At 38.9% G+C, this 24,054-nt stretch overlaps 1 protein-coding gene across 2 annotated transcripts; it reads left to right on the top strand.

Moving 5' to 3' along the window:
* Positions 1-16,469, top strand: PRKAB2 (protein kinase AMP-activated non-catalytic subunit beta 2). Of its 2 annotated transcripts, XM_018045996.1 has the most exons (8): positions 1-148; positions 412-591; positions 4,413-4,579; positions 5,407-5,500; positions 5,718-5,838; positions 8,841-8,974; positions 9,919-9,987; positions 11,874-16,469. In XM_018045996.1, the coding sequence occupies exons 2-8, from the start codon at positions 439-441 to the stop codon at positions 11,949-11,951; spliced, it is 816 nt and encodes a 271-aa protein (XP_017901485.1). In that variant the 5' UTR covers positions 1-148; positions 412-438; the 3' UTR covers positions 11,952-16,469. The 2 variants fall into 2 exon arrangements, with proteins under 2 accessions (XP_017901485.1, XP_013817925.1); XM_013962471.2 differs by lacking the exon at positions 1-148 and having other exon boundaries at positions 256-591.

The following is a 24,054-nucleotide window of genomic DNA, read 5'->3' as shown; positions in this document are numbered from 1 at the left end:
CACGCCACTGATCTTGTAGCCATTTTAGGAGGAAACCCGGCTCGCTAGCCCGGGGCGAGGCTTCAATTTCGATAACTTTATTGGTGGCTTTATCCGCAGAACAGCCATCTCACCATTGATCCCGGGAGGAGGGAGAGCATCGCGGGAGGTGATTGGGGTGGGGGCGCCCCTGGACCGTGAGCGCGGGGGATGCGGGGGAGTTCCCGAAAGGGGGTTTCTTGAGCAGCGGGCCTCTAGAGGGTTTGGGGGTTCCGGGTGTTCTTGGAGGCCAGGGAGGAAGAGGTCCCCCAGGCACGGCTTCCCTGGGGCGGGGATTCCCTCGCCCGGTTCCCCAGACGCAGGGGCGGGGCCGGGGGCTCCCCTGACAAGACTGCCGGGGTGTCCCTTGCCCCATGCTGTTCCCTACGGCAGGTGGCCCCCGACTCGAGCTGCACAGCCATGGGAAACACCAGCGATCGAGTGGCCGGGGAGCGCCACGGCGCCAAGGCTGCGCGCGCCGAGGGCGCCGGCGGCCATGCTCCGGGTAAGGAACATAAGATCATGGTGGGGAGCACCGACGACCCCAGCGTCTTCAGCCTGCCGGACTCCAAGGTGAGCGTCCCCACGCCCCTAGTTGGTGGCGGTCCTGCAGCAGGCTGAGTGTCAGGGCTCCTCCTCCCTCTTTTGTTTTTTCCTTACCACACTGACCGGAATTAAGGCTTTTAGAATTAAAGGCTTTTTTCTGGGGACGGAGATACTGGGTGGTCATTCTTTTTGCGGTGCTGCCTCAAAATAGGATAGAGGCGGAGTTCCTGTTACTGGACTCCTGTGTTTGCCACATTTTTAGGATGAGGCCAACAACCCCCCCCCCCCCGCCGCCCCCCTCCACCCTTGGTTCTCCTGGATGCCTCTTCTAGAGTATTGATGAATTTGTAGGTTGTGAAAAACTTCAGACTGTAGGTTACCTGAGTTGCTGACCACAGGCGGCAGTTTCTCACATTTGCCCTAAGGTAGGTAAGTGACTTTTCCCTGAACACTTCTACTTCTTTGTATTAGTCTCATTTTTGCCCTTCTAAGAGATCAGCACTTCAGATCCTCTTCCTCTTTGGCATGACTGAGCAGCAACCCCTTGCTTATATGAATACTTTTTCCTAGTCCTGGGGATCAATAAAGGACATTATTTGGTTGACTGCTTAGTTTTCATCTCATACTTTATAGTTATGGCTGAGGTGCTTTTTTTCATGTCCAGCTACTTCTTAAGTGGGAGAGCAAATAAGTTGAGGATTTCTTCACTTCCCGGTATTACTTCATAATATTACCAAACTGAAAAGGGACAACCCACAGTTTCCCTGAAGACCTGGCTGTCAGTCTAGGACTTTCAGGAAAGTGGCAACTTGTGTTCACCCTACAGAAAGGATAGATGGAGCTGACAGCAATAAAATTACATCCGAATGTTTCTAATCACTTTTAGAGCTGTCTGCATTAAATACAGTAATTCCACCTGGTCGTCTGACTGGGATGAAGTAGAAAAATGGAGGGATTGAGGAGATTGGAGTGTGTTTGATGTTATCACTCTCCCTTGCCACACATCTGAGGTTTTATTTTATTTACTCTTGTAAATGTGTGTGTGTGTTAGTCATTCAGTCATCTCCGACTCTTTGCAACCCCATATCCATGGGATTCTCCAGACAAGAATACTGAAGTGGGTTGCCATTCCCTTTCCAGGGGATTTTCCGGATCCAGGGATTGCACCTGGGTCTCCTGAATTGCAGGCAGATGCCTTACCGTCTGAGCGACCAGGGTAAATAGAGAGTAATTTTGCTGGGTTGGTAACACATGAAATGTGGATTCTGTTTATTTTCTTGGATCCCAATTGAAAACATAATCACAGAGAGAAGTGAAGGTGATTTCTTGGGGTTTCTTCTCTGTTCCTTTCTTGCTTCTTCCACTTCAGGACTTCTTCCTCAACTCTTGGGCTATCTCCCCAGCCATCTGAATCTACTTCTTCAAAGCTTTCTCAAGGTGATTGTATTTTTATCCATTTCCTACACTGATGACTCAGGATTTAAGTACTGTGTACTTGTCAAACTGTGGCTGCAGTAATCGGTGTCCTGAATAAAAGCCAGGTTGCTCTATCTGAAATGGAGCCTATTTTGGATCATTCTTTCCCTTACCTCAGTCTTGCCATTTGTGAACTAAGATTGGTTCAAATAATTCCCAAGGTCATTTCCAAATCTAAGATTTTACAGTTGCTCAGTCTATTCTATTTCTTTCCTCAGTGTTTCACTTAAACAGTTTTCAATTGTAATTCTAGTTGTTTTGCCTCTTTTCCTGATGATTTTGCTGACTATTTAACTTGGAGTAAACAATCTTTCTGCTTGTCAGCTGCACTGATGCCTACCACAGAAATGTCATATCATACGTGGAAGGGCTTTCTTCCAAAGCTAGGCATATTAATAGTTTGTAGCTTTCAAATTCTAAAATAATAAAGCATACAAGTAAATGATAGAAACAGTGGCAGAAGGGCCTATATTGCTTCAAATGCCACCCTTCAGTGGACTAGTTCAGTGGTTTTCAATCCTATTTGCACATTAGACTTACTGGGATTTATTTAAACACTTCATGGAAAATCTGAAACATTTTCCATGTTTCAAAGTCAGGAGAGCAGTGTAATGAATCCTATATAACTGTCATCCAGTTTAAACAGTGATCAAATCATGAATGAATTCATATCATCTATACCCCAATCCACTCTACCCCCACCAATTATTTTTAAGCAAATCCCAGACCATCATATCAAATATTACTTTACCTATAAGTATTTTAGGATGTATCTCTAATGATGAGATTTCTTTCTTCATTTTCAACATTAAATTTTAGGATTATTGTCTGGGAAGCTTCTTAAAAATAGATTCCCAGGTCCTATATCTGAATCAGAATCTGAGGCATATATAATTGTTAGGAATGTAAAAATTTCTATAATTCTAATCCAGACTGTCAAATGAGTTCATTGCTTTGAGAAAATGGAGATCAAGTTTTTCTCTTGTCACTTCCTTATATAATGTGAAAGTTCCTTCAGTTCTCTTTGTTTACTAAGGATTATGTTGCCACTAACGTCTCATACTGTAGTTTTGAGGAATATTCAGAGACAGTATGGAAGGTAGACTGCCTCAGCCATTTTGAAAGTAAAGTGCAAGTGAATAAACTAGTCTTTTTTTTTATCCCACATTATTTTATTTGGTATTAATAATATTTTGGCTTGATACCATAAAGACTTATTTACCAAAGTCATTTAAGCCACTCTAAAGTATAGGTCAACAAACGTTTTCTGTAAAGGGCCAGATAGTAAATATTTTAGACTTTGTGGTAGACCATACAGTCTCTGTCACTGATATTCAGTTCTGCCATTGCAGCATGAAAGCAGCTATAGAAAATTAGTAAGTGAATGAGTGTGGCTATTTTCCAATAAAACTTTATTTATAAAAGCATCTGGCTCACTGGCCATAGTTTGCCAGTTTCTGTTCTAAAGGATGGTAATGAAAATAAACTTGACTAAGGAGTCAGTTTTCTTCTGCAACCCTACATACCTCATTTGATATGGGAACCACTTTTATAAAGGAAACTGTGTTTTTGATCCGATGGTTCTTGTAGCTCCACAATTTTCATCCCTACTCCTGAAAATTACTAGTATAAGCCTGGCATAGATGAATAAGTAAGATTTCATAACTATTTCTCAAAATTTAGGAAACCAGTGATCTGATTTTTATATATTTAATGTCTTTTTATAACCTATTAACTAAAGAGGAAATTATGAATTATTTAAGAATTTTAGTATCTCTGATTTCTATTACAACTGATAATTGAGATGCATATATTTACATATGAAAAATACATGGCTCAGGACTTCCTTGGTGGTCCAGTGATTAAAACTCTGTGCTTCCGCTGCAGGGGTGAGGGTTTGAATCCTTGGTTGGGGAACTAAGATCCTGCATGCTGCATGGCACAGCAAAAGAAAAAAAATAGATGACTAACTTAATTATTTTTTGTAGAACTGTGCTTTATTTTGATATTTTTCTCTTAAGAGATAAGCATATCATGATTGTCTGCCTATGAGTTAATCTGGTGACAGGAAGTAAGATTTTTTGTTTGTTTGTATTTTAAGGGACACCCCAAGACTCTGAAAGGATGAGTGATTCATGCAGACTCAGAAATTAAGCTGTGATTTGGGCAGACTTTGGGCATAAGCCATTTGACCATATGGGTCCTAGATGAGTTTCTTTTCTATAGTTTTGTTCAAAATTTGAAGTAGTTGCTCATTTCAAGACTTATTAATCCTTATCAGAAATGTAGCACCCCCCTCTGCCCTAAGGAGGAGAGTGACCTTTTCAGAATTCCAGGGACACAATTTAGGGATGACCTAATCCTTCTTACAGCTCCCTGGGGACAAAGAGTTTGTATCATGGCAGCAGGATTTGGAGGACTCCGTAAAGCCCACACAGCAGGCCCGGCCCACTGTTATCCGCTGGTCTGAAGGAGGCAAGGAGGTCTTCATCTCTGGGTCCTTCAACAATTGGAGCACCAAGATTCCACTGATTAAGAGGTGAAGACAAGTGTCTTGGTTGAGTCTGCTGGGTCCAGGAGTAGAGACCCAATTTCCTTTCTCAGGAGAGAGACTTGGCTGGACTACTCCTCTCCACCTGCTAGGGACTTTCTCTAGAACATTTTTTGTGACCAGTAACTATATCTGTGACATTTTTTTTAACCTTTTAGTGAGTCAGAGATGTTTTACCACTTAGAATGTCATTGCCTCAGAGGGACTTCCAACAGTTTTGGAGGTATGTTCTTTAGGATTGTATTAATAGAAGTCCTTTCTATGCTTGTGGGAAGTCTCCCGTAACTGCCTGAGTCCAGTTGCCCTGACTTCTGCACTAAAACAAAACACGTTGAAAAGTGCTAGGTAGTAATGTTATTTGTTGCTTACAGAGCAACAATGAGTTATGTAACTGACTATGGCCCTTTGTATATAGGTAATTTTCTAGAAAATGCTCACCAAAATGTGGAAAGAGTACCTTGAGGCACTTCGTATCCTGAACCTACTTGCTATCTTTTTTACACTCCTGAGGGATCTGTTCTGCTGAAGCAAAATAGTTGTACTAAAGTGAAACATTCTGGGGGATTAATATCTTTATTGTTCTTTTTCAGATATTAGTTAAAAATTAAAGTTGTTAGGAGGGATAGCAAATACATGCTCAAGGGGATATAGAAAAGGAGGATGGGTTTATAAATTATTTTTCACTCCAGGGGGTGCAATCACTTAGGAGTGTGGGAGATCACTGGTATGATACTGTGATTGCCTCATGGTTTTACATTTATCTTCTGTCTTCTAATAAGAATTTAGTCTGTTTAACTTTCTGTTTTCTTCTGTAGCCATAATGACTTTGTTGCCATCCTGGACCTCCCTGAGGGAGAGCACCAGTACAAGTTTTTTGTGGATGGACAGTGGGTTCACGATCCATCAGAGGTAAGACCTTGACCTCCGAGGGTAACCACTGGCTTAACAGTCTCCTTTTAGCTGTTATTCCGCTGGGTGTCAAATATCATTGCTGTTGGATTTCCCTGTTGATAAAAGATGGTGGTGTCAAGTATAATCCCTTCTAAAAAGAGGAGAGTTGAATGGATGAGATGTATTTGAAATGGGGATTCATGAATTTTTTTTTTTTTTCCATTCACTGTTTCAGCCTGTGGTTACCAGTCAGCTTGGCACAATTAACAATTTGATTCATGTCAAGAAATCTGATTTTGAGGTGTTTGATGCTTTAAAGCTAGATTCAATGGAAAGCTCAGAGACATCTTGTCGAGGTAATTTTGTAGTATTTGCTCTTTCTTGATCTTTCCTTTCTTAAAATGCATGTTTCTTCCCAAGAGTGGTTTTTGTTTTTTTCATTTTCGACTTAGGAATCTTCCAAATTGTATGTATGTTTCTCCTGTAAACATTTAGGTCATATTCTCTGAGAATGAAATCTGTGTAATGTGTTTGATTTCACAGTAAGTGAAAGTAAATATATTTGATCTACATTAAATTTACATTGTAACCCAACACACACATCACACAAACCAGTAACATGTCTTGCACTTTAATGTTTGCCTTTATTACATCTGAAGCACTTTATTTTCTACTTTATTCTTCTTTTTATAAACGACTAATGTGCTGTGATCTATAGTTTAAAAAGCTATTTCTAATAATATTTCAGTTTTTTCATTGACCTTTGACAGTATCAACTAGCAGGAGCTACTTAGGTCTCCTATGCCATGTTTAGCTGCCTCAACTTAATCCTGCCAGATTGATAGCTTAGTTGGCAGTTGTATATTTAATAGGCCCTACCCATATGGCAGTCTTTGGGGAAAAAAGAGTTATAAAAACCTCAAATTTCTTTTGTGTATATGTTAACTGAAATTTTTAAAGTTTTGGGTTAAAAAAAAAAAATCCTCAATAGAGGAATAGACCTCTATGCTTTTGTTTCTCCCAGTATTTTTTCCAAGGCCTTCATCTCTACTTACATTGGCTGTAACACCAGAAAAGCGATTTGCCGTCCACATTCACAGTGACCAGTTTTGTTTCTTTACAGTAAAGACTGTGAGTGTCTAAAGAACTGTGTTCCCAGTAAGCAAACTTCTCCCTTTTGAGTTCAAAACCTGCCTCCGCTACTAACTAGCTTTCCCATTATGTGTCAGTCCTTCAACATCTTTAGTTTTCAAAGTTTCTTATCAGTAAAATCAAAGGCTTAAACTCTCAGTGATTCTCAGCTGAGGAGACACAGTGGCTGAAGTGAGACATATTAGAATCTCAGGATACAAGGGTAGCCTATGCAGAATAATTTCTAAAGAGAATAATCAGTAGTATAATATTATCTGCTTAGAAAAATTACAGATATTGTTTTCATTATATAAGGTCAGAAAGTAAGGCTGGACATTGTTATTAACTGGTGGGGTAGAAATTAAAAAGAGATTAAAAAATACCAAGTTAAATGTCGAGGCCACTATGACTAAATTTTTGCATTATATGATTCTAGCAAAGCAACCAGTGAACAATAGACATATAATTATATAGAGAGAAGACTAGCATACTGTTGATATTCTTCCTTTCCTTCTTTCACCCAATTTCCTGATCCTCTGAGGTAAGGTTTAGAATACATTTTATTAGGAATCTTGAGTTTTAATCTGCACTCAGTGACCATCTTGCCATGTATATAACTTTAGCTAAATGACTTTACCTTTTTTTTTAATGAAAAGAGAAAAAACTGTTCTATGTACTTGCCAAGAGTAATTTTGTAGTTCACATGACAAAATAACAGAGTACTTTGAAAAGTGTCAAGTTCTATATGTTTTTAAGATATTGTTTAATTTAACAGTATTTTTGCTACTCTTCTTTTGCCCCACATATAATTGAATTCTGAATTCTTATGTTGAATTGGTTTAAAAATCCTTCTTACTAGGAACTGTAAAAAATATCAAGCAAAAAATTATAGTTCTCCTCATTTTTGTGTATTTCTGTTCTTAGCTATATATACTTTTCCCATTTTTTAAAGATTTAATTTCACATGCCATAAAATTCACTCTTTTAAGGTGTACAATTAGATAATATTTAGTGTATTCACCGAGTCGTACAACCATTATCACCATCTAATTCCAGACCATTTTAACCCCCCAAAAGAAACTCCATTCCCATTAGCAGTTACTTCCCATTCCTTGCTTCTCTCCACCTCTGGCATCCCTAAATTATTTTGTGTCTCTATGGATTTTCCTAGTTTGGACATTTCGTATAAAAGGGATTATACACTTCGTGGTCTTTTGTGTGTGGCTTCTTTAACTTAGCATAATGTTTTGAGGGCTCATCCATGTTTTAATATGTTTAAGTACTTCATTCCTTACAACTGAATTAAATACCCTTGTATGGGTGTACCATTTTGTTGATCCATTTATTTAGCTGATGAAACTTGGACTGTTTCCACTTTTTGTATGTTACAAATGATGATGTTATAAACATTTATGTTCAAGTTCTTTTGTGGACATCTGTTTTCATTTCTCTTGGGTATATGCCCAGGAGTATAATTGCCGGTCATATGGTAACTGTGCTTAACTTCTGGAGGAACTGCTGGACTGTTTTCCAGAGTGGCTGCACCATTTTGCATTCCAGCCAGCAATGGGAATAGTACAAAGGTTCTTGTTTCTCCACATCATCGCCAATAATTATTATTGTCTGTCTTTTTTTATTATAGCCAAATTAATGAGTGTGATGTGGTATCTTATGGTTTTAACTTGTATTTCCCTAATGACTACTACATTGTTAGTCATTTTTCCTCATTGTCACAGTCATTGTAGTATCAATAGTCCTAGAATCTATAACCTTTATTGTTGCTTGGGTGGGAAAAAGAAAAATCTAATATTTTCATGTTTAATAGTTTTTAAGGCATTGTCACATCTGTTGTCTCATTTGATTCCTATAAAGACACTGTGAAATAGGGCAGAAATTGTTGTTTTCATTTTATGAATGAAGAAATTGACTATAGTAGAGAGATTTGTTCCAAGTCATACAGTTGATAAATGGAGTAGCTCTCCCCTGAACCTACAACCTTATCTCCTCCCCTGTCCTCCACATCATGTTGCCATGAAGAACTTCATGGTTTATGTTCCGAATGACCCAGACTTTTTCTTTTACCTTATAGTTGTAGACCCAACAAGTCACAAGTTTATGATTCTTGACTTCTACCATATTTAATATTGCCTGCCATGTATTGACAGTTTTTTCATGCATCTCTACTAGCTGTCCAACTTTCCTCTATATTTCAATAAATTTCTTCCAGACCTTTCCAGCTCACCCCCAGGGCCTTATGGTCAAGAAATGTATGTGTTTCGATCAGAGGAGAGATTTAAATCCCCACCCATCCTGCCTCCTCACCTTCTCCAAGTTATTCTTAACAAGGACACTAACATATCTGTGAGTATTCTAAAAATATTGCTGGGGCATCTGAGGGTTACTAGGATCATTTGAGCCAAAGTGTAGTAATCTTAGAGTTTGGGATTATTACAAAGGTCTGTTGAATATGAATCATGTATGTATCAGTAGCATTACAGGTTCCTTTTTCCAGGGCTGTGTTGTGACTTTTCCAAGTACAGATATAAAAATTCATAGTTTTCTTCTGGTCCTAATGTATCAGCTCAGAGCTGTGGATTGCTAGAAACAGTTTCTAAGACTTTCATTACAACATAAGATAAGAAGTATTTATCATTTGGCAATATCCAAAAGAAGCATATTTTTCATATAATTTATATTTCTAGTCAATTCACTTGATTCCCACTAAGATTATTTTTGCCTCTTAACACAAACCTTCTGTATGTGTTGTGGGTAAGGTCCATTAAAAAGAGGATGAATAGATACTGAAGCTTAGAGTTTCTGCCCTGGACTCAGAATTTTTGTGATTTTCTATGATGAGAATATATTATTGATGTATACTGCTGCTGCTACTGCTAAGTCACTTCAGTCGTGTCCGACTCTGTGCGACCCCATAGATGGCAGCCCACCAGGCTCCCCTGTCCCTGGATTCTCCAGGCAAGAACAGTGGAGTGGGTTGCCATTTCCTTCTCCAATGCATGAAAGTGAAACGTGAAAGTGAAGTCGCTCAGTTGTGTCCAGCCCTCAGCAACCCCATGGACTGTAGCCTTCAAGGCTCCTCCGTCCATGGGATTTTCCAGGCAAGAGTACTGGAGTGGGGTGCCATTGCTTTCTCCGATTGATGTATACTAGAATAAGTGAATTATTTAAAAGCAATAATACCTTCTAGTTTTGAGTTTTTCAACAGTTCCAAAGATCTTTGAGGAAGAATAAACTGTTTGGTTTAAGATTATACATTTAACCCCATGTAGTCTTTTTTTTTTAAACAGTGTGACCCAGCCTTGCTCCCCGAGCCCAATCATGTTATGCTGAACCATCTCTATGCATTGTCCATTAAGGTAAATGGTGGGCCTGCTTCTTCACATAGCTCCCAAAAACAGGAGGGCAAGAGTTGAACACATGTTCTCTAGTGGTTTGCTGAAGCTGGCAGTAATGGTCCAATTATAAGAGAAGAACTTTCTCTTTTTTAACCAAAGGGTGAGTTTGTTTATTCTAAATCTTAGTATTGGATATCTGAGTTCTGGCTAGCTGAATTGCCCTGTGATTAAACGGACTTTTTTGTTTCTTGGTTTCTTTTTGGGTAGCTATAACCTTTGCACCACCTACTTAATTAAGTGTGAGTTCATAGTAAGTACTAGGATTTAATTTGCAGAAAAAACAAGTTTACTTTCTAGTTCAAAGAATGTTTAAATCTGATATTAAGGCCTCTAGTGTTTAAAGGTGGACATGAGCTGGCTTTAAGGTGCCTGAGTCGTATATACCCCAGTGCTTGCATCTTTCCTATACACTAATTAAAGGAGAAAGGCGACCAGACTTGCCCTCTGCACCGCTAACCCCACCCCCACCCTACCCGACCGCTCCTCAGCTCTTAGAATGCTTCTTGGTTTCTTAGAATGCTTCTTGATTTCTCTGCTGCTTTAGATTCTGGATTGAAAATATCTGTTCAGTCCTGTAATGTCTTTGTGGTCTGGCTATTGGGATATTTTTTATAGTTCTGTAGTTACCAAACTAAGCTGAGCATCAACAGAATTACTTGGGGGAAGTTTGTGAAAATACAGATTCAGAAGCTCTATCCCCAGGGATTCTGAATAAGTGCATCTAGGATGGACCTCAGTAATTTTTTTAAGTTGCTTATGTTTCTTAGATATGCAGCCAGATTAGGGAAATCACTGATACAGCTGTCTGTAACAGATTATAAGGTACTTATAAACGTGTATTATTGAATTTAATTTTCCTAATAAGCTTGTAAGATAAGTATTATTTTTAACTCCTGTTTTAGAGATAAAGAAACTAAGGCTCAGAGAAGGTCATATTGCCAGTAAGGACCAGAGAGAGGACTGAGGTCCTGTCTTCCTGTCCTCATTCCATGTTCTTTCCTAGAGATTATGGTGCTGGTTTTTCCAAGTAGGTCTTTATTTGTCACCTGCTCTTGATTTCTACCAAATTCTTTCTGGAGTTAAATATTTTACCTGCCTTGCTTCTGTCATGTTTAGGCTGTGGTCACAGAATGTCAATCTGGTAAGTATACATTGTGGATGATAACCATCCCTGGTTCTCTCAAGATGGTTTAAGCTGTTTGGAATTGCTTCATTGGATGGAGTGTCTTTCCAAGGAGGATTTTAGGGTCTACTTTGTTCAAGGATAGAAGATGATTCCTGAGTCCCCTCTTGATCAGAGAGAATGGTTTTTAAGTCCAGCCCCAGACCTGTTTTGGGGCTTGGAAATGGTTTTTCAAAAGGATCACTGCCGTTTCTTCTCATTGCTTTTAAGACTTCCTTCTAGAAACAGATGTCACAATATTTCTTTTTTTCCGTGATAGTTTTAAGCCCAATGTTTTGAATTTGAGGTGGAAAAGGAAGTGAGATAGAACACTAATATTTCTTCAGCACCTGTTTTCTGTCAGATTCTGTGTCAGATATTTTCATGTAATCATTGGAGCCATCTTAATGGTGGGTATTAATCTTTGTAATGATGAGGAAAAAAGACTTGGAGATAGAAGTTGGACACAGCTTAGCAACTGAACAACAAAGTAATTACTCAGGGTCACAGAGTGTAACAGTAGGTGTCAGGATCAAAACAAATTGATTTGACTCCCAGACCACCTTTTTTTATAATATCAAAGTAACTCTGTTTAAAGTGAGCAACTGTCAGGGATTAATGGCTGAGAACGGCTGTTTCCATCCTGAACTAGTGAAATAACTGCATGTGTTTATTTCCCTTGCAGGACAGTGTGATGGTCCTTAGTGCAACCCATCGCTACAAGAAGAAGTATGTCACTACTCTTCTGTACAAGCCCATCTGAGGGATCCCTTCCTGCCTCCCAGGATTCAGGAGAAGCATCTCCCTTGCCTTTCTGGACTGGACCAGTCTTAGCTGGGACTGGAAGGCTGATTTGCTTTGAGGCTAATATGTGTGTTTCAGTGCCTGAGTAGGATGCTCTGCTTTTGCATTTGATTGCAGATGAGAGCTTTATGAGTTTATGGAATTTATTTTAACACTATATATATATATATATATATATATATATATATACATATATATATATATATGAAGGGAAAGTTAATGGAAGCCTCCTAGCTAGATGTATTCTCCCTGCCTATGGGAACTCACCAAGACTATTTGGGAGAGCTTCAGGAAGAGCCATTACAGGAATCTTTTTTCCTAAAGTGAATGAAGAACAAACTCTCAGGATCCTTGTTGGGTGGAGATTCTATCACTGCTACTACCTTGGCTCTCCAAGGAATGGACTTGTGCCAGACTGCTGCCCTACTTACAGCTGCCTCCTTGCAGGAGCAGCTTTTCTTGCATGGGTTCTCTGTATTCCCAGAGAATGTGGCACAATCTGTGCTTTTTTAAATGATACCAGATGCCCCATAAGAACCCTTTTCCCTTTCATTTCACATTCTTGCTTTGTTAGCCTCCTTCAAATCCTATACCTGACCGTTCCCTAGCACAGAACTTAGTAGGTAAGTGACCCCTTTCAAAGGCTTTGTGAGACCTGACCCACCTCACAGATTAGGGCTGCCAGAATGTCTCCTTTTTAAGCCAGCACAGGCCCATGACACTTTGTTACCACTTACCTTAACTTCTACTGAAGAAACTCTGGCTCAGTATGATATGAAAGGCAGAATGCAGAAGGCCTACTTTTTTGTTTTGGTTTGGTGCCACAGTTAAGGCTGTATTGGCACATTCCCATACTTCTTCCCACCTGGTTTGGCCCTGCTTCCATGTGTTTTTTCACAGACAGCTTTGAAGGTAAGAGTTAAACTAGTAAAAACTTTCATGTTTTTTGTCCTTGGAAGATTTTTATGTGCCTACATTTTTCTTTTCTCCAAAAAATGCCTTTTCATTGGTCTAAAGAGACTGCTTTTGGAGAACCTCAAGCTTTTGATAAATAGCTCACTGTATTTTCTTCTCTACTCTAGCCCTCTACAATCATACATTAAAGAGGCTGACTCTGTACATCATTACAGTTAACATTGTTCTAGATACAGGCCCATTCAGGCTCATTTTGTGCACTAAAAGTTTCCTTCAACTTAAAGATTCATTACGCCAAGAAGCAAGAAATTACCCTTGGTAGTCTCAGCAGTGAAAAGTATTGCTTTCATGTGCTAAATGCTAACAGTCATCTTGCTCTTCTGTATCTTTTCCCAAAAAGTGTTTGATGATGATGAGGGGTCAGTGATTTCCATTTGTGGAGTAAAAAGTTCTACTCAATCCACTCTTGAGATTCGGAGATAAGATATTTTCCCCTAAGTTTCTGTGGCTCTTGCATTACAAATAAGTGCAAGCCAAACATTCAGTACTGAAGGAGGCCAGATTTGATGCTTGAGAGGCTCCTTGAGATGAGCCCAGTCCCACTGAAAGGGCACCCACATGTCAATTAGCTACCTCCTCTCTTTCCCATGTAAAGCTGATGACATAGTTGTCTTTGGGTATGTAGAACTCTTAGATCATCTGTGTGAGCAGTATGGTATGGGATTGCTGTCTTGCTGAGAATGCAAATTGCTAAGTGCTTTGGTGGTTAATTGCTGAGAGTAAATACTGCTCTAGCCACGCAAGGCCACTCTCTACAGCAAAATGCTTTTGTGGAGAACGTTTTATGGTTCTAGTCACATTTAGAATGGTGTGCCATTCTAAAATTCTGTTAGAACCAACTGTCAGGATCTATACTGTCTCCAGTTATACTAGAATTTTGTATTTTTCTAATAGCCAGTAAATAAGTGAGTCACTTAGGATTTAAAATCTTGCTTGCTTCATGGAAGATTTTGTTGTACTTATATGTCTTGTCAGCGGTATCATCATGTAATCATCCACGTGTTCATGTATTAAAATTTCTATTCTGCACAGATAATATCATTAGCGTGGGGTAGGAAGAGAGATTCCTCCCATTTTTCTCAGGCCAGAGGCTTCTATGAAATGAGTGGGTCTGTCTTCAGCAACAGCAGGTTTTGGTGTTGGTGACCTTCCAATCTTTCTGATCTGGAAATGTGCAGAAGGTATCAGTTTTCCAAATTCTGAGGTAATCAATCTTTCAGCCAGATAAGAAATGGGAGCCTACCAGCAGTTTTGGAAAGGGAATAAGAGGAATTGGATGATGACTTAAGTGGTCCTGTCCCTTCTCTGTGCTGCTGATAACATCCCATGGCCTTGATAATTCTTATCATACTCTCCTCAGTCTGCCTCCAAGAAACTGTTCTAGGTTGAAAGGGAAGGAGGAAAGTACCCCAAAGTACAGCTCACTCATTCTTTTATATTGGTTAAAGGGCTAGTTTATTTTCTGCAGAAGAATTTGACAGAGTTTGAAAATGAATAAAGAGTAAAAAAAAATTTTTTTTTTTTGTTGGTTGGTTGCTTAGCTTTTGCCTATAAGTTTCACAGAGTTAAAAAGTAAGAATGTAACTCTTTGAGGGGGCTGACTATTAAAGAACTGTATAGTGGAATAGGAGTTGTGGGAAGCAGAGTAACTGAGCCAGGGAGTGATACTAGGAAAATTAAGGCTTAAGTAACCCAGAACTAGAAATACCCTTTTAAAAATTAAATCAGACACATCCTGGTGTCTTTGGATCCCATTGTATAGAATTTACCATATAAAAAAATCTTCCCTTTGTCTCTTGTTTATGTTTTCTACACTTTCTTCTATATTATGCTTTAACTTCATGTGTCGGGCAAACTTTACAAGGGTCTAAAGTCAAATGTTACCTAAAGCAAATATTAGTCATCTTGCTGTTAAGGAAGATGTGTCATGGAAGGAAGAGCATCTGTGTCAGGATTATTAGCTTGCTTTAAGATTAGAGTTGAATGGGATTTAATCACTAGGTAAAAGCCCTGAAGGGTATCTGGCCTCAAGAGTGTTGGCTTTTTTTTTAAAAAAAAAAACAATGCTTATATATGGTAGAGAAACCCTATAAAATAATTCAAGAGAAGTTTCTGACAGGATCCTATAAACCCAGGCCCAGTCACTTCACTCTGATTATTTCTAGTCTGTTGTACCTAACGGATCTGAGATAAAAAAATTTTTTGACAAGTGTTGGTACTGCATGTATGCTGCTAAAATGAAGTTAAATTAAGAAAGAAGTTACTTCTAGACTGGGCTTATAGTAATCTGGGTATAAATGAAGGAGACATATTAACAATAGACTCCCCTGCTTTTAATTGGGGAAATAGGGCTTTTAAATTTTTGACCTCAACTAAAAATTGTATGCAATAGTCTGTTTGTGTATGTTTGCAATATGTTCTATTCTCAGAGATCTCTAAATCTTCATGTTCTAGTGATTTGGGGCATAGACTTAAGAGCAGATACACCATTTGTTCCTGTATTATTCTGACTCATTGTTAAAGCTGAGTCCTTGCTGTCTTTTACTAGGAACTGCTGACTGTAGTTACCCATGGGATGGAGGACCTGGGAGGAATAGGAGTTAGGGTCTTTTAAAACTCTGGATTTAGCACTTGTCTCTCCTTAAGCACCAATCACAATTGGAGGTTGAAGGGCTGTCATTTCTGCAGTGAACTGGAACTTTCATAATAAAAAGGCCAAATCTTTAAAAATTATAAGAAAAACGAAGCAGAGGAAAAGGCTCTAAGAGTCTGTTACTTAAAAATCCAGTTCTTAGCAATGGAATCCCTCCAGGATTCAAGTTTGGCCTTTGTCTTGATTTGCTTTACTCACTTGTGCTTTGAATTGAATAAATTATTTAAAAGTTAAGTTTTGTATTAGTTTCAATGTGAGTGGAGTTGAATTTTATGTAGCATAGTGCTTTTGCAGTATGATTGGTGTGAAATACTGAATACTCTGGATTTTGTAGTCAGGTTAAATGACTGAGGAGTACCTACCCTAAGTATTATGTACTGATCATCTAACTTCTTTTCTGTTCCCATCTACAGAACACCTACCCAGGTTGTGGTTTTAGAGCAGCCAAAGCTCACTAATGTTGATTAGTTCTAATCTCCATACTGGCTTCATATGTGAAACTTGCTTAAATTTTGGTAAATTTTAGAATGTTGGTTGTTACTTCACCAAAGCATTTTGAATGAATACAGCTCTGTTATAAAGGGGGAATAAGACTATAATTTGAAGGGAATTAAATATGTCAGTCCTCCTTTAAATGGTGCTTTTTATAATCTTTAGTGCTGAGAGACAAAGCTGCTTTTCAATATTTCACAAAGGAGTGGCTTACAAGAGTGGATTTTAAAGCTTTTCTCCAAGTGTAATTTGTCACTGGATTCTGACGTGTCTGAAAATTCTGTGATGTAACACATACTGAAATGTGAGTTTTTTCCCCATTAAACTGTTGAATAAAAGTATTATACAGCAATAATATTTGAGTTCTTCATCAATTACTGATTATACCATCAAGATGTATCTGTCCAGGTAGCCTCAGGACCTAAAGAATGGAAATTGCCACATGGATATTTTTAAATAGAAATGTAATAGGTATATGGGACACGTGATATCATTCCTCTTCTTTTTGACCCAGGCTCTGCCAGCATTAACTAGAGGAAAGCAAACTGTGATTTGATTTTTAGCACTTTCTGTAAACTGCACACTTAGCTATCATCTTGTCCTGAATTAGCCTAATGATTTTCATCCCTGGCCGCACATTAATATTACCTGTTCAGATGCTATAAAAATACTGATGCCCAGCCTACTACCTTGTTGTTTAGTCGCTGTATCAGGTCTGACTCTTTTGTGGCCCCATGGACTGCAGCCCACTAGGCTCCTCTGTTCATGGGATTTCCTAGGCAAGAAAAATGGAGTGGGTTGCCATTTCCTTCTCCAGGGGGATCTTCCCGACTCAGGGACCAAACTTGTGTCTCCTGCATTGGCAGGCAGGTTCTTTACCACTGAGGCAACGGAAAAAAGTGAAAATGTTAGTCACTCAGTCGTGTCTGACTCTTTGTGACCCCTTGTACATAGACCACCAGGTTCATCTATTCAAGGAATTCTCCAGCCAAGAATACTGGAGTGGGTAGCCAGTCCCTTCTCCAGGGGATGTTCCCAACCCAGGGATCGAACCCAGGTCCCCTGCATTGCAGGCCACGAGGGAAGCCCCTAAACTCCAATTAAATGAAAATCTCTTTGATGGGGTCCAAGTATCTATATTTTTTAAGCTCTCCAGATGATTCTAACATATACTCAGAAATGAGGACCATTATCCTGGAACTTCCCTACTTATTCTTTCTCTGTCAGATATGCACTTATATGTGAAAGCAGGTTATATACTTCATTCTGACAGAAATCACTTCCCTCAGATGGCTTTGCCCAGGCCCATGATTATAATATCCTTTTTATTTTCCATCCCTTCATTTCATGGCATTTTTATGTAGCTAGCATCTGGACTTTTCTTCAAAGAACACAATCAGGCTACTCTCTATTTGCTGCTCTGAAGTCACCTGAGTTAAATTTCCTTAAAGGAAAGAGGGGAATGATGGTGGGAGTGACTAGAGGGTGAGAACAGAGAGGGTTGAAGAAGTGGAGGTGTACAAGGACAGGTAATGAAGAACTGCGATAGCAGAAATGGACCAAAACAATTACCCCCAAACCCCAACAATAAGTCAGGACACTGCATGCAGACTAGAGGTACAGTGGTGGGTGTGATGGGGACTCAGCCTCTGGCAGAAGAGTCTCCTAAACATGTATCTTGGTCACCGAAACAACAAAATGGCACCAGAATTCTATCAAGGCTCAAACTTTCATTGACGTGTTTTCTAAAGCGCTTCCTTCTGGCCCAGTTGATCTGGAGTCTTTTGTTGTATCCCTTCCAAACTCCTCTCCTCTCTCACATCAACAATTACCCATGACACAGGTGGTTTGGAGACCTTGTGAGTCTCTCTGTGGCCCTATTTGGTCACCATTCAGCAGTGTATATGGAGATCTTGAGTACTACCTCCCTTTCTCTAATCCATCCCCTGGCTCCAGGGCACTTACATTGGAGATGAACTTCTCTGTTAGAATTCTTCAGGCACTCAGTCATACTCTGAAGAAGACTCTCGTCTTGAGAGTATTCTCTTCATTGACTTTCTAGGGAGGAGGGCAAGGTTCTCTGTCAGAAGGTCCACATGCAATAAGATATTTTAAAACAAAAATGGGTTTCACCAAATTCTCAGCTACTCTAGAATTAATTTCCCTTGACTACAACTTCCAAAGCCCTCCTGCTAGTGATAGCTTGTGATGAGAACATCAGGTGAGAATTCTGAACACCTGCTGCTGTTGCTGCTGCTAAGTTGCTTCAGTCATGTCCGACTCTGTGTGACCCCATAGACGGCAGCCCACCAGGCTCCCCTATCCCTGGGATTCTCCAGGCAAGAACACTGGAGTGGGTTGCCATTTCCTTCAATGCATGAAAGTGAAAAGTGAAAGTGAAGTTGCTCAGTCGTGTCCGACTCTTCGTGACCCCATGGACTGCAGCCTACCAGGCTCCTCCGTCCATGGGATTTTCCAGGCAAAAGTACTGGAGTGGAGTGCCATCGCCTTCTCCATCTGAACACCTGAAAGAGCCACAAAGATTACTGCAGACTGGTATACCTGGATCTTGGGGGTAAAAATCTTAATTCCCAGCTGACTGATCCTCAAAACTCTGACTACAGACCTATCTTAGTTCTTGTTTTCAGGGATATTTGTCATTGATTACAAGTTCTGGGTCACAATTACACATTAGGTGTTGGGATTAGGTAGTGGAATGGGTGTTGCATTCAAGAGGATCTCAGAAACTATTTCTGGGGGCTCAGGGAACAGACTGGGGATATTTTGAATGTTTGGAGTCTTTTGTTGTATCCACAAATGGAAATATGAAGATGGTGTTTCTCTTTCTCCCCCAGTTGGCAAAGCTGGCTCCTGGAGGTAGTCTGGGAGAGTGACCTAGAGTTAGGAAATCTGGGGAGAGTAAAGGAATCCAGGGATCTACCTGATCAACAGCCAGTCTGAGCACAGAATGGATTCTGAGAGTGGCATCTTGTTTTTAGATTAACAGGGCTGCAACCAGGACTGAATGAACTAACATCCAAGAGGGAAAGTAGAACCGTCCAAGGCAAACTGAGATCACTAGCCATCTTACTACCAATAGCTGTTTGCTGATTCTGAGCATGGGCTGAAGACTGAGCTTTTCCCAGGCAGAAGGTATCTGATGGTGGTAAAGTGAAACCAACAAAGCCATTAGTGGTATGTGGCAATGGAGGGATGAGTTGAAAACTTGAAGGGCATCAATGCACAGCTATTTTTCTCTAAAGGACACTTATTGAAGTCTGGACTGCATATGAGGCTTAAGAGCTACCATAAGAGCTCATAAAAAGCAGAGCAAAATCTCCCAAACCCCGTGGTTCTGTGGTAATAAAACCAGCTAGAGAAAAGGAACTTGTTTGAAGTACATGGTCCCAAGACATTTGTCAAGTATTGGACTAATGTGGGATAGGACATAAAAGAACTATCCTAAAAATTCTTAAAAGGCCAAGTGGTTTCCAAATAATTTGCATTCCAAAACAAAACTCAAGAATACCTATAGGAGGGCTTCCCTGGTGTTCTGGAGGCTAAGCATCTGCCTTCCAATGTAGGGGACACATTGTCCAGGAAGATTCCACATGCCATGGAACAACTAAGCCTCTGAGCCACAACTACTCAGCCCACGTGCCACAACTACTGAAGCCCACACACCTAGAGCCTGTGCTCTGCAACAAGGGACCTCACTGCAATCAGTAGCCTGTGCGATGCAACAAAGAATAGCCCCTCTCATCGCAACTAGAGAAAGCCTGTGTGCAGCAATGAAGACGCAGTCAGAGATACATAAATATATCTTTTTAAAAAAAACCTATCAATACAAAAATATCCAGCACATAAACAGTCACAATTTTGGCATCCAATCAAAAATTACCAGACTTTTATTTCTGGTCAAAATAGAATAACAGGGACCAGATTTATCCTCCCATCAAAAACAACCAAAGATCCAGACAAAATATATTAAATAATGACTTTTAGATATTAAAAACCAAGCAATAAAGGACTTTAATCCCTGAAATACAGGAAATGAATTTAGGCTGAACACTTTAAGAATTTCCTAGGCTGGATACTTTGAGAATTTCCAGTTTGGTAACTCTGCAAAGACCAACAACACAGAATGCACAGGGTAGAATACCACAGGGGAGAAAGTGGCACAGCGATAGAGTTTATTAGATCACAGGCTAATTTCTTCCAGGAACACTCTCACAGACACATAGAAATAATGTTTTGCTACTTATTTGAGCATCCTATATGGGCAAGTCAAGTTGACACATAAACCTTCACAACAGAATAATGTGGTTAAATCTCAAAAACACTAAGCTGAGCAAGAGAAACCAACAGATAAGAGTATACACCATATGATCCAGAAATCAGATCAGCGATTATCTAAGGATGGAGTTGTCAATGGTAGGGATAGGAGAGAGGAAGAGATTACAAAAGAGTTGGAGGAGACCATGGGGGAGGCTATTAGTGAGGCTTCACAGGTATATATATATATATATATGTCACAGGTATATATCCCCGGGTCGGGAAGATCCACTGGAGGAGGAAATGGCAACCCAATCTACTCTTGTCAGAAGAACCCCATGGACAGAGAAGTCTGGCGAGGTACAGTCCATAGGGCTGCAAACAGTCAAAAGCAATTGAACGACCATACATAAACACACAAACATATGTGTGTATATATATGGAAAGATCAAGTGTGCACTTTAAATATGTTTAGTTGTTATATGTTAATTATACCCCAGTAAATAAAAAAAAATGTTAAGAAGTAAAAAATGGTGAAATACATATATTTTTAGGAAACAAAAGCTGAGGAAACTCAACATCAGCAAAAGATATTACAAATATACTAAAAGTACTTTTTATGAAAGAATGAAAGTAATCCTAGTTAGAAACATGGCAATTTAGAATGGGATAAAGAATAATGAAAATGGTAGATGTGTGGGCAAAAAATATTTAATGACTTCAGGAATTTACAATAGTTTGTCAAGAGTAAAGCAAAAGTAAAATCTGGTAAAGGGAGTTACAGTTTTCCAAGAATCCTAGAAGTATTGTGAAAGTAATTATTTGTATAAAAATATACCAAATCATAAATGTTGCATGTTGATATTTGTAAAATCTCAAAGAATGGTAAAGCAAGTTAATAGGAGAAAATGTAATAACATAAAATATTTGTCTAATCAAAAAGAAAGCAAAGAAGAGTAAAGTGGAACATAAAACATATGGTTTGGTGGTTCCTTTTTAAACCTTGATTGTGTTACAGCAACTTGTGTGCAAATCATGGCTTCAGGCCATTAAAAAATATGGTAAATGTAAAAACCAAGTAATGTGGTAGACATATACCCAGCTATAATTGTAATTATATTAAATTTCAATGAACTAAAAGATTAAGATTGCCAGACTAGGTAAGAAAAAAGTCCTGTCCTTGAGAATGTAAAGATTTTTAATTTGAAGGTAAGAAAGTAACTTCATATACATGCTCAGAAAGACAGAGGGGATATTATAGAGTACATGATTTTCCTGGAAACACTCTCAACCTTGGTATTAGAAATTGTTTTGTTTTCTTGTTTGGAGATTTTCTAATTGTTATATTAATAACAGCCATCCTAATGAGTGTGAAGTGAAACCTGAGCTTTTAATTTGCACTGCACTAATAATCATCCACATTGACATCTTTTCATATGCTTATTGGCCATTTGTGTATCTTCTTTGAAGAAATGTCAATTTAAGTCCTTTGCCCATTTCTAAATTGTTTCCTTTTTGTTTTTGAAAGAGTTTTTTATGTTTTTTGGATATCAATCCCATGTCAGATACTTGATTTGCAAATATTTTCTCCTTTTCTGTGGGCTCTTTTTTACTCTGATGAAGCCCTTTGATGTACAAAAAATTTTCATTTTGATAAAGCCCAACTTATCTATTTGTTTCTTTTGTTGCCTGTGCCTTTGATGTTATATACAAGAAATCATTGCCAAATTCAATGTCATGAAGCTTTCCCCCTATGTTTTGTTCTAAGAGTTTTATAATTTTAGCTCTTACGTTCAGGTCTTTGATCAATTTTCCGGTAGTCACATATGGATGTGACAGTGGAACCATAAAGAAGGCTGAGTGCCAAAGAATTGATGCTTTTGAACTGTGGTGTTGGCAAAGACTCTTGAGAGGCCCTTGGACTGGAAGGAGATCAAACCAGCCAATCCTAAAGGAAATCAACACTGAATATTCATTGGAAGGATTGATGCTGAAGTGGAAACCCCAATACTTTAGCCACCTGATGGGAAGAACCGACTCATTAGAAAAGACCCTGATCCTGGGAAAGATTAAAGGCAGGTGGAGAAGGGGATGACAGAGGATGAGATGGTTGGATGGTATCACTAACTCAATGGACATGAGTTTGAGCATGCTCCAGGAGATAGTGAAGGACAGGGGAGCCTGGCATGCTACAGTCCATAGCGTTGCAAAGAGTCAGACATGACTGAACGACTGAACAACAACAAATGTGTATGGTGTTAAATAAGAGTTCAACTTTATTCTAGTGCAGGTAGATATCCATTTCCCTCAGAAAAGGCTGTCCTTTCATTCACTGAATGGTCTTGGCACCTCTTGTTGAAAATCATTTGCCCATATAAGTAAGAGTTTATTTCTGGACTCTATACTATTCCACTGGTCTATGTCTGTCATTATGCCAGTACCACATTGTTTTAATTACTGTTGCTTTGCAGTAGGTTTTAAAATCAGGAAATGCGTTTTCCAACTTTGTTCTTAATTTTCAAAATTGTTTTGGATATTCAGGAGTCCTTGAAATTCCATTTAAGAATTTTAAGGTGGATTTTTCTACTTTTGCAAAAAAAAAAAAGTTAGAATTTTGTTATGGAATGCATTGGATCTGTAGATCATTTGGGGCAGTATGGGCATCTTAGCAATATTGTCTTCTAATTCATGAACATTGACCATTTTTCCATTTATTTTTGTCTTCTTTAATTTCTTTCAGCAGTGTTTTATAGTTTCATTGTATAAGTCTTTCATCTCCTTCGTTGACTCCCAAATATGCTATTATTTTTGAGACAAATAGAATTGTTTTATTAATTTCCTTTTCCAGTTGTTCATTGTTAGGATACAGAATCACAACTGATTTTTGTGTGTTGATTTTGTATCCTGCTATTTTGCTGAATCCATTTATTATTTCTAACTTGTGTGTGTGGAATCTTTAGTTTCTTATATGACATCATGTCATATGTGAACAGAGATAATTTACTTCTTTTCCAAATTAGATGGCTTTTAGCTCCCTACCTTCTTATCCCAAGAATTTTCTGAGAGATTCTCTACACTCTACACTAAGATTCTCTACACTAAGACGTAGGAAAGACCCTTCTTAGGAAGACTCAGCCTTATAGCATCCATTCCCAGTGACATTCTCCTGTGGTGAGCTCTAATGAGTATGGGATTATTCTTGAAAGTTCTCACTGTTTCACCTTCCCAGTGGCAAGACATGTTTTTGTCCTGTACTATATGCCCCTCCTCTATGCTGTTAGAATATCCAAAGGTTGGTACAGTTGCCACATTCTGATAAAAGTACCTTCTTTGAGCATTTATGTCTTACAAATTTGAGGTTCTCAAGGAGAACTTGACTGACTCTGTGACTCCAGTGCCTAGCATGGTGTCAGGAAAATGAATTACTTAATGAGTATTCATGAAATAATGTGTATAAAATCCTTTGTAAACTGAAAGTACAGAAGAAAATAATTATTACTATTTCTTTACACACAATGATCCTTTTTCCCTTAGCCCCTCCTGATCCTAGGAAGAAGAACCATTAAGGTAAAATTTGTTACGCTTATTCAAGCATCTTTCATTCCTGCTAATCTAAAAGTTATTTGGTAGGCATCTATTATGAGGACAGCCCCAAGGTTGAATTCTG

This window comes from Capra hircus, chromosome 3 (assembly GCF_001704415.2).
Source record: "Capra hircus breed San Clemente chromosome 3, ASM170441v1, whole genome shotgun sequence".
Taxonomy (NCBI): Eukaryota; Metazoa; Chordata; class Mammalia; order Artiodactyla; family Bovidae; genus Capra; species Capra hircus.
Note: the sequence above shows the minus strand (reverse complement) of the source record. Positions and strands in the feature narration are given on the sequence as shown.

Coding starts and splice junctions, on each gene's coding strand:
- PRKAB2 (XM_018045996.1), top strand. CDS start 439: ATGGGAAACACCAGCGATCGAGTGGCCGGGGAGCGCCACGGCGCCAAG. Junction 5,839..8,840: donor CTCAGAGACATCTTGTCGAG/GTAATTTTGTAG, acceptor AATTTCTTCCAG/ACCTTTCCAGCTCACCCCCA. Junction 9,988..11,873: donor TCTATGCATTGTCCATTAAG/GTAAATGGTGGG, acceptor TTTCCCTTGCAG/GACAGTGTGATGGTCCTTAG.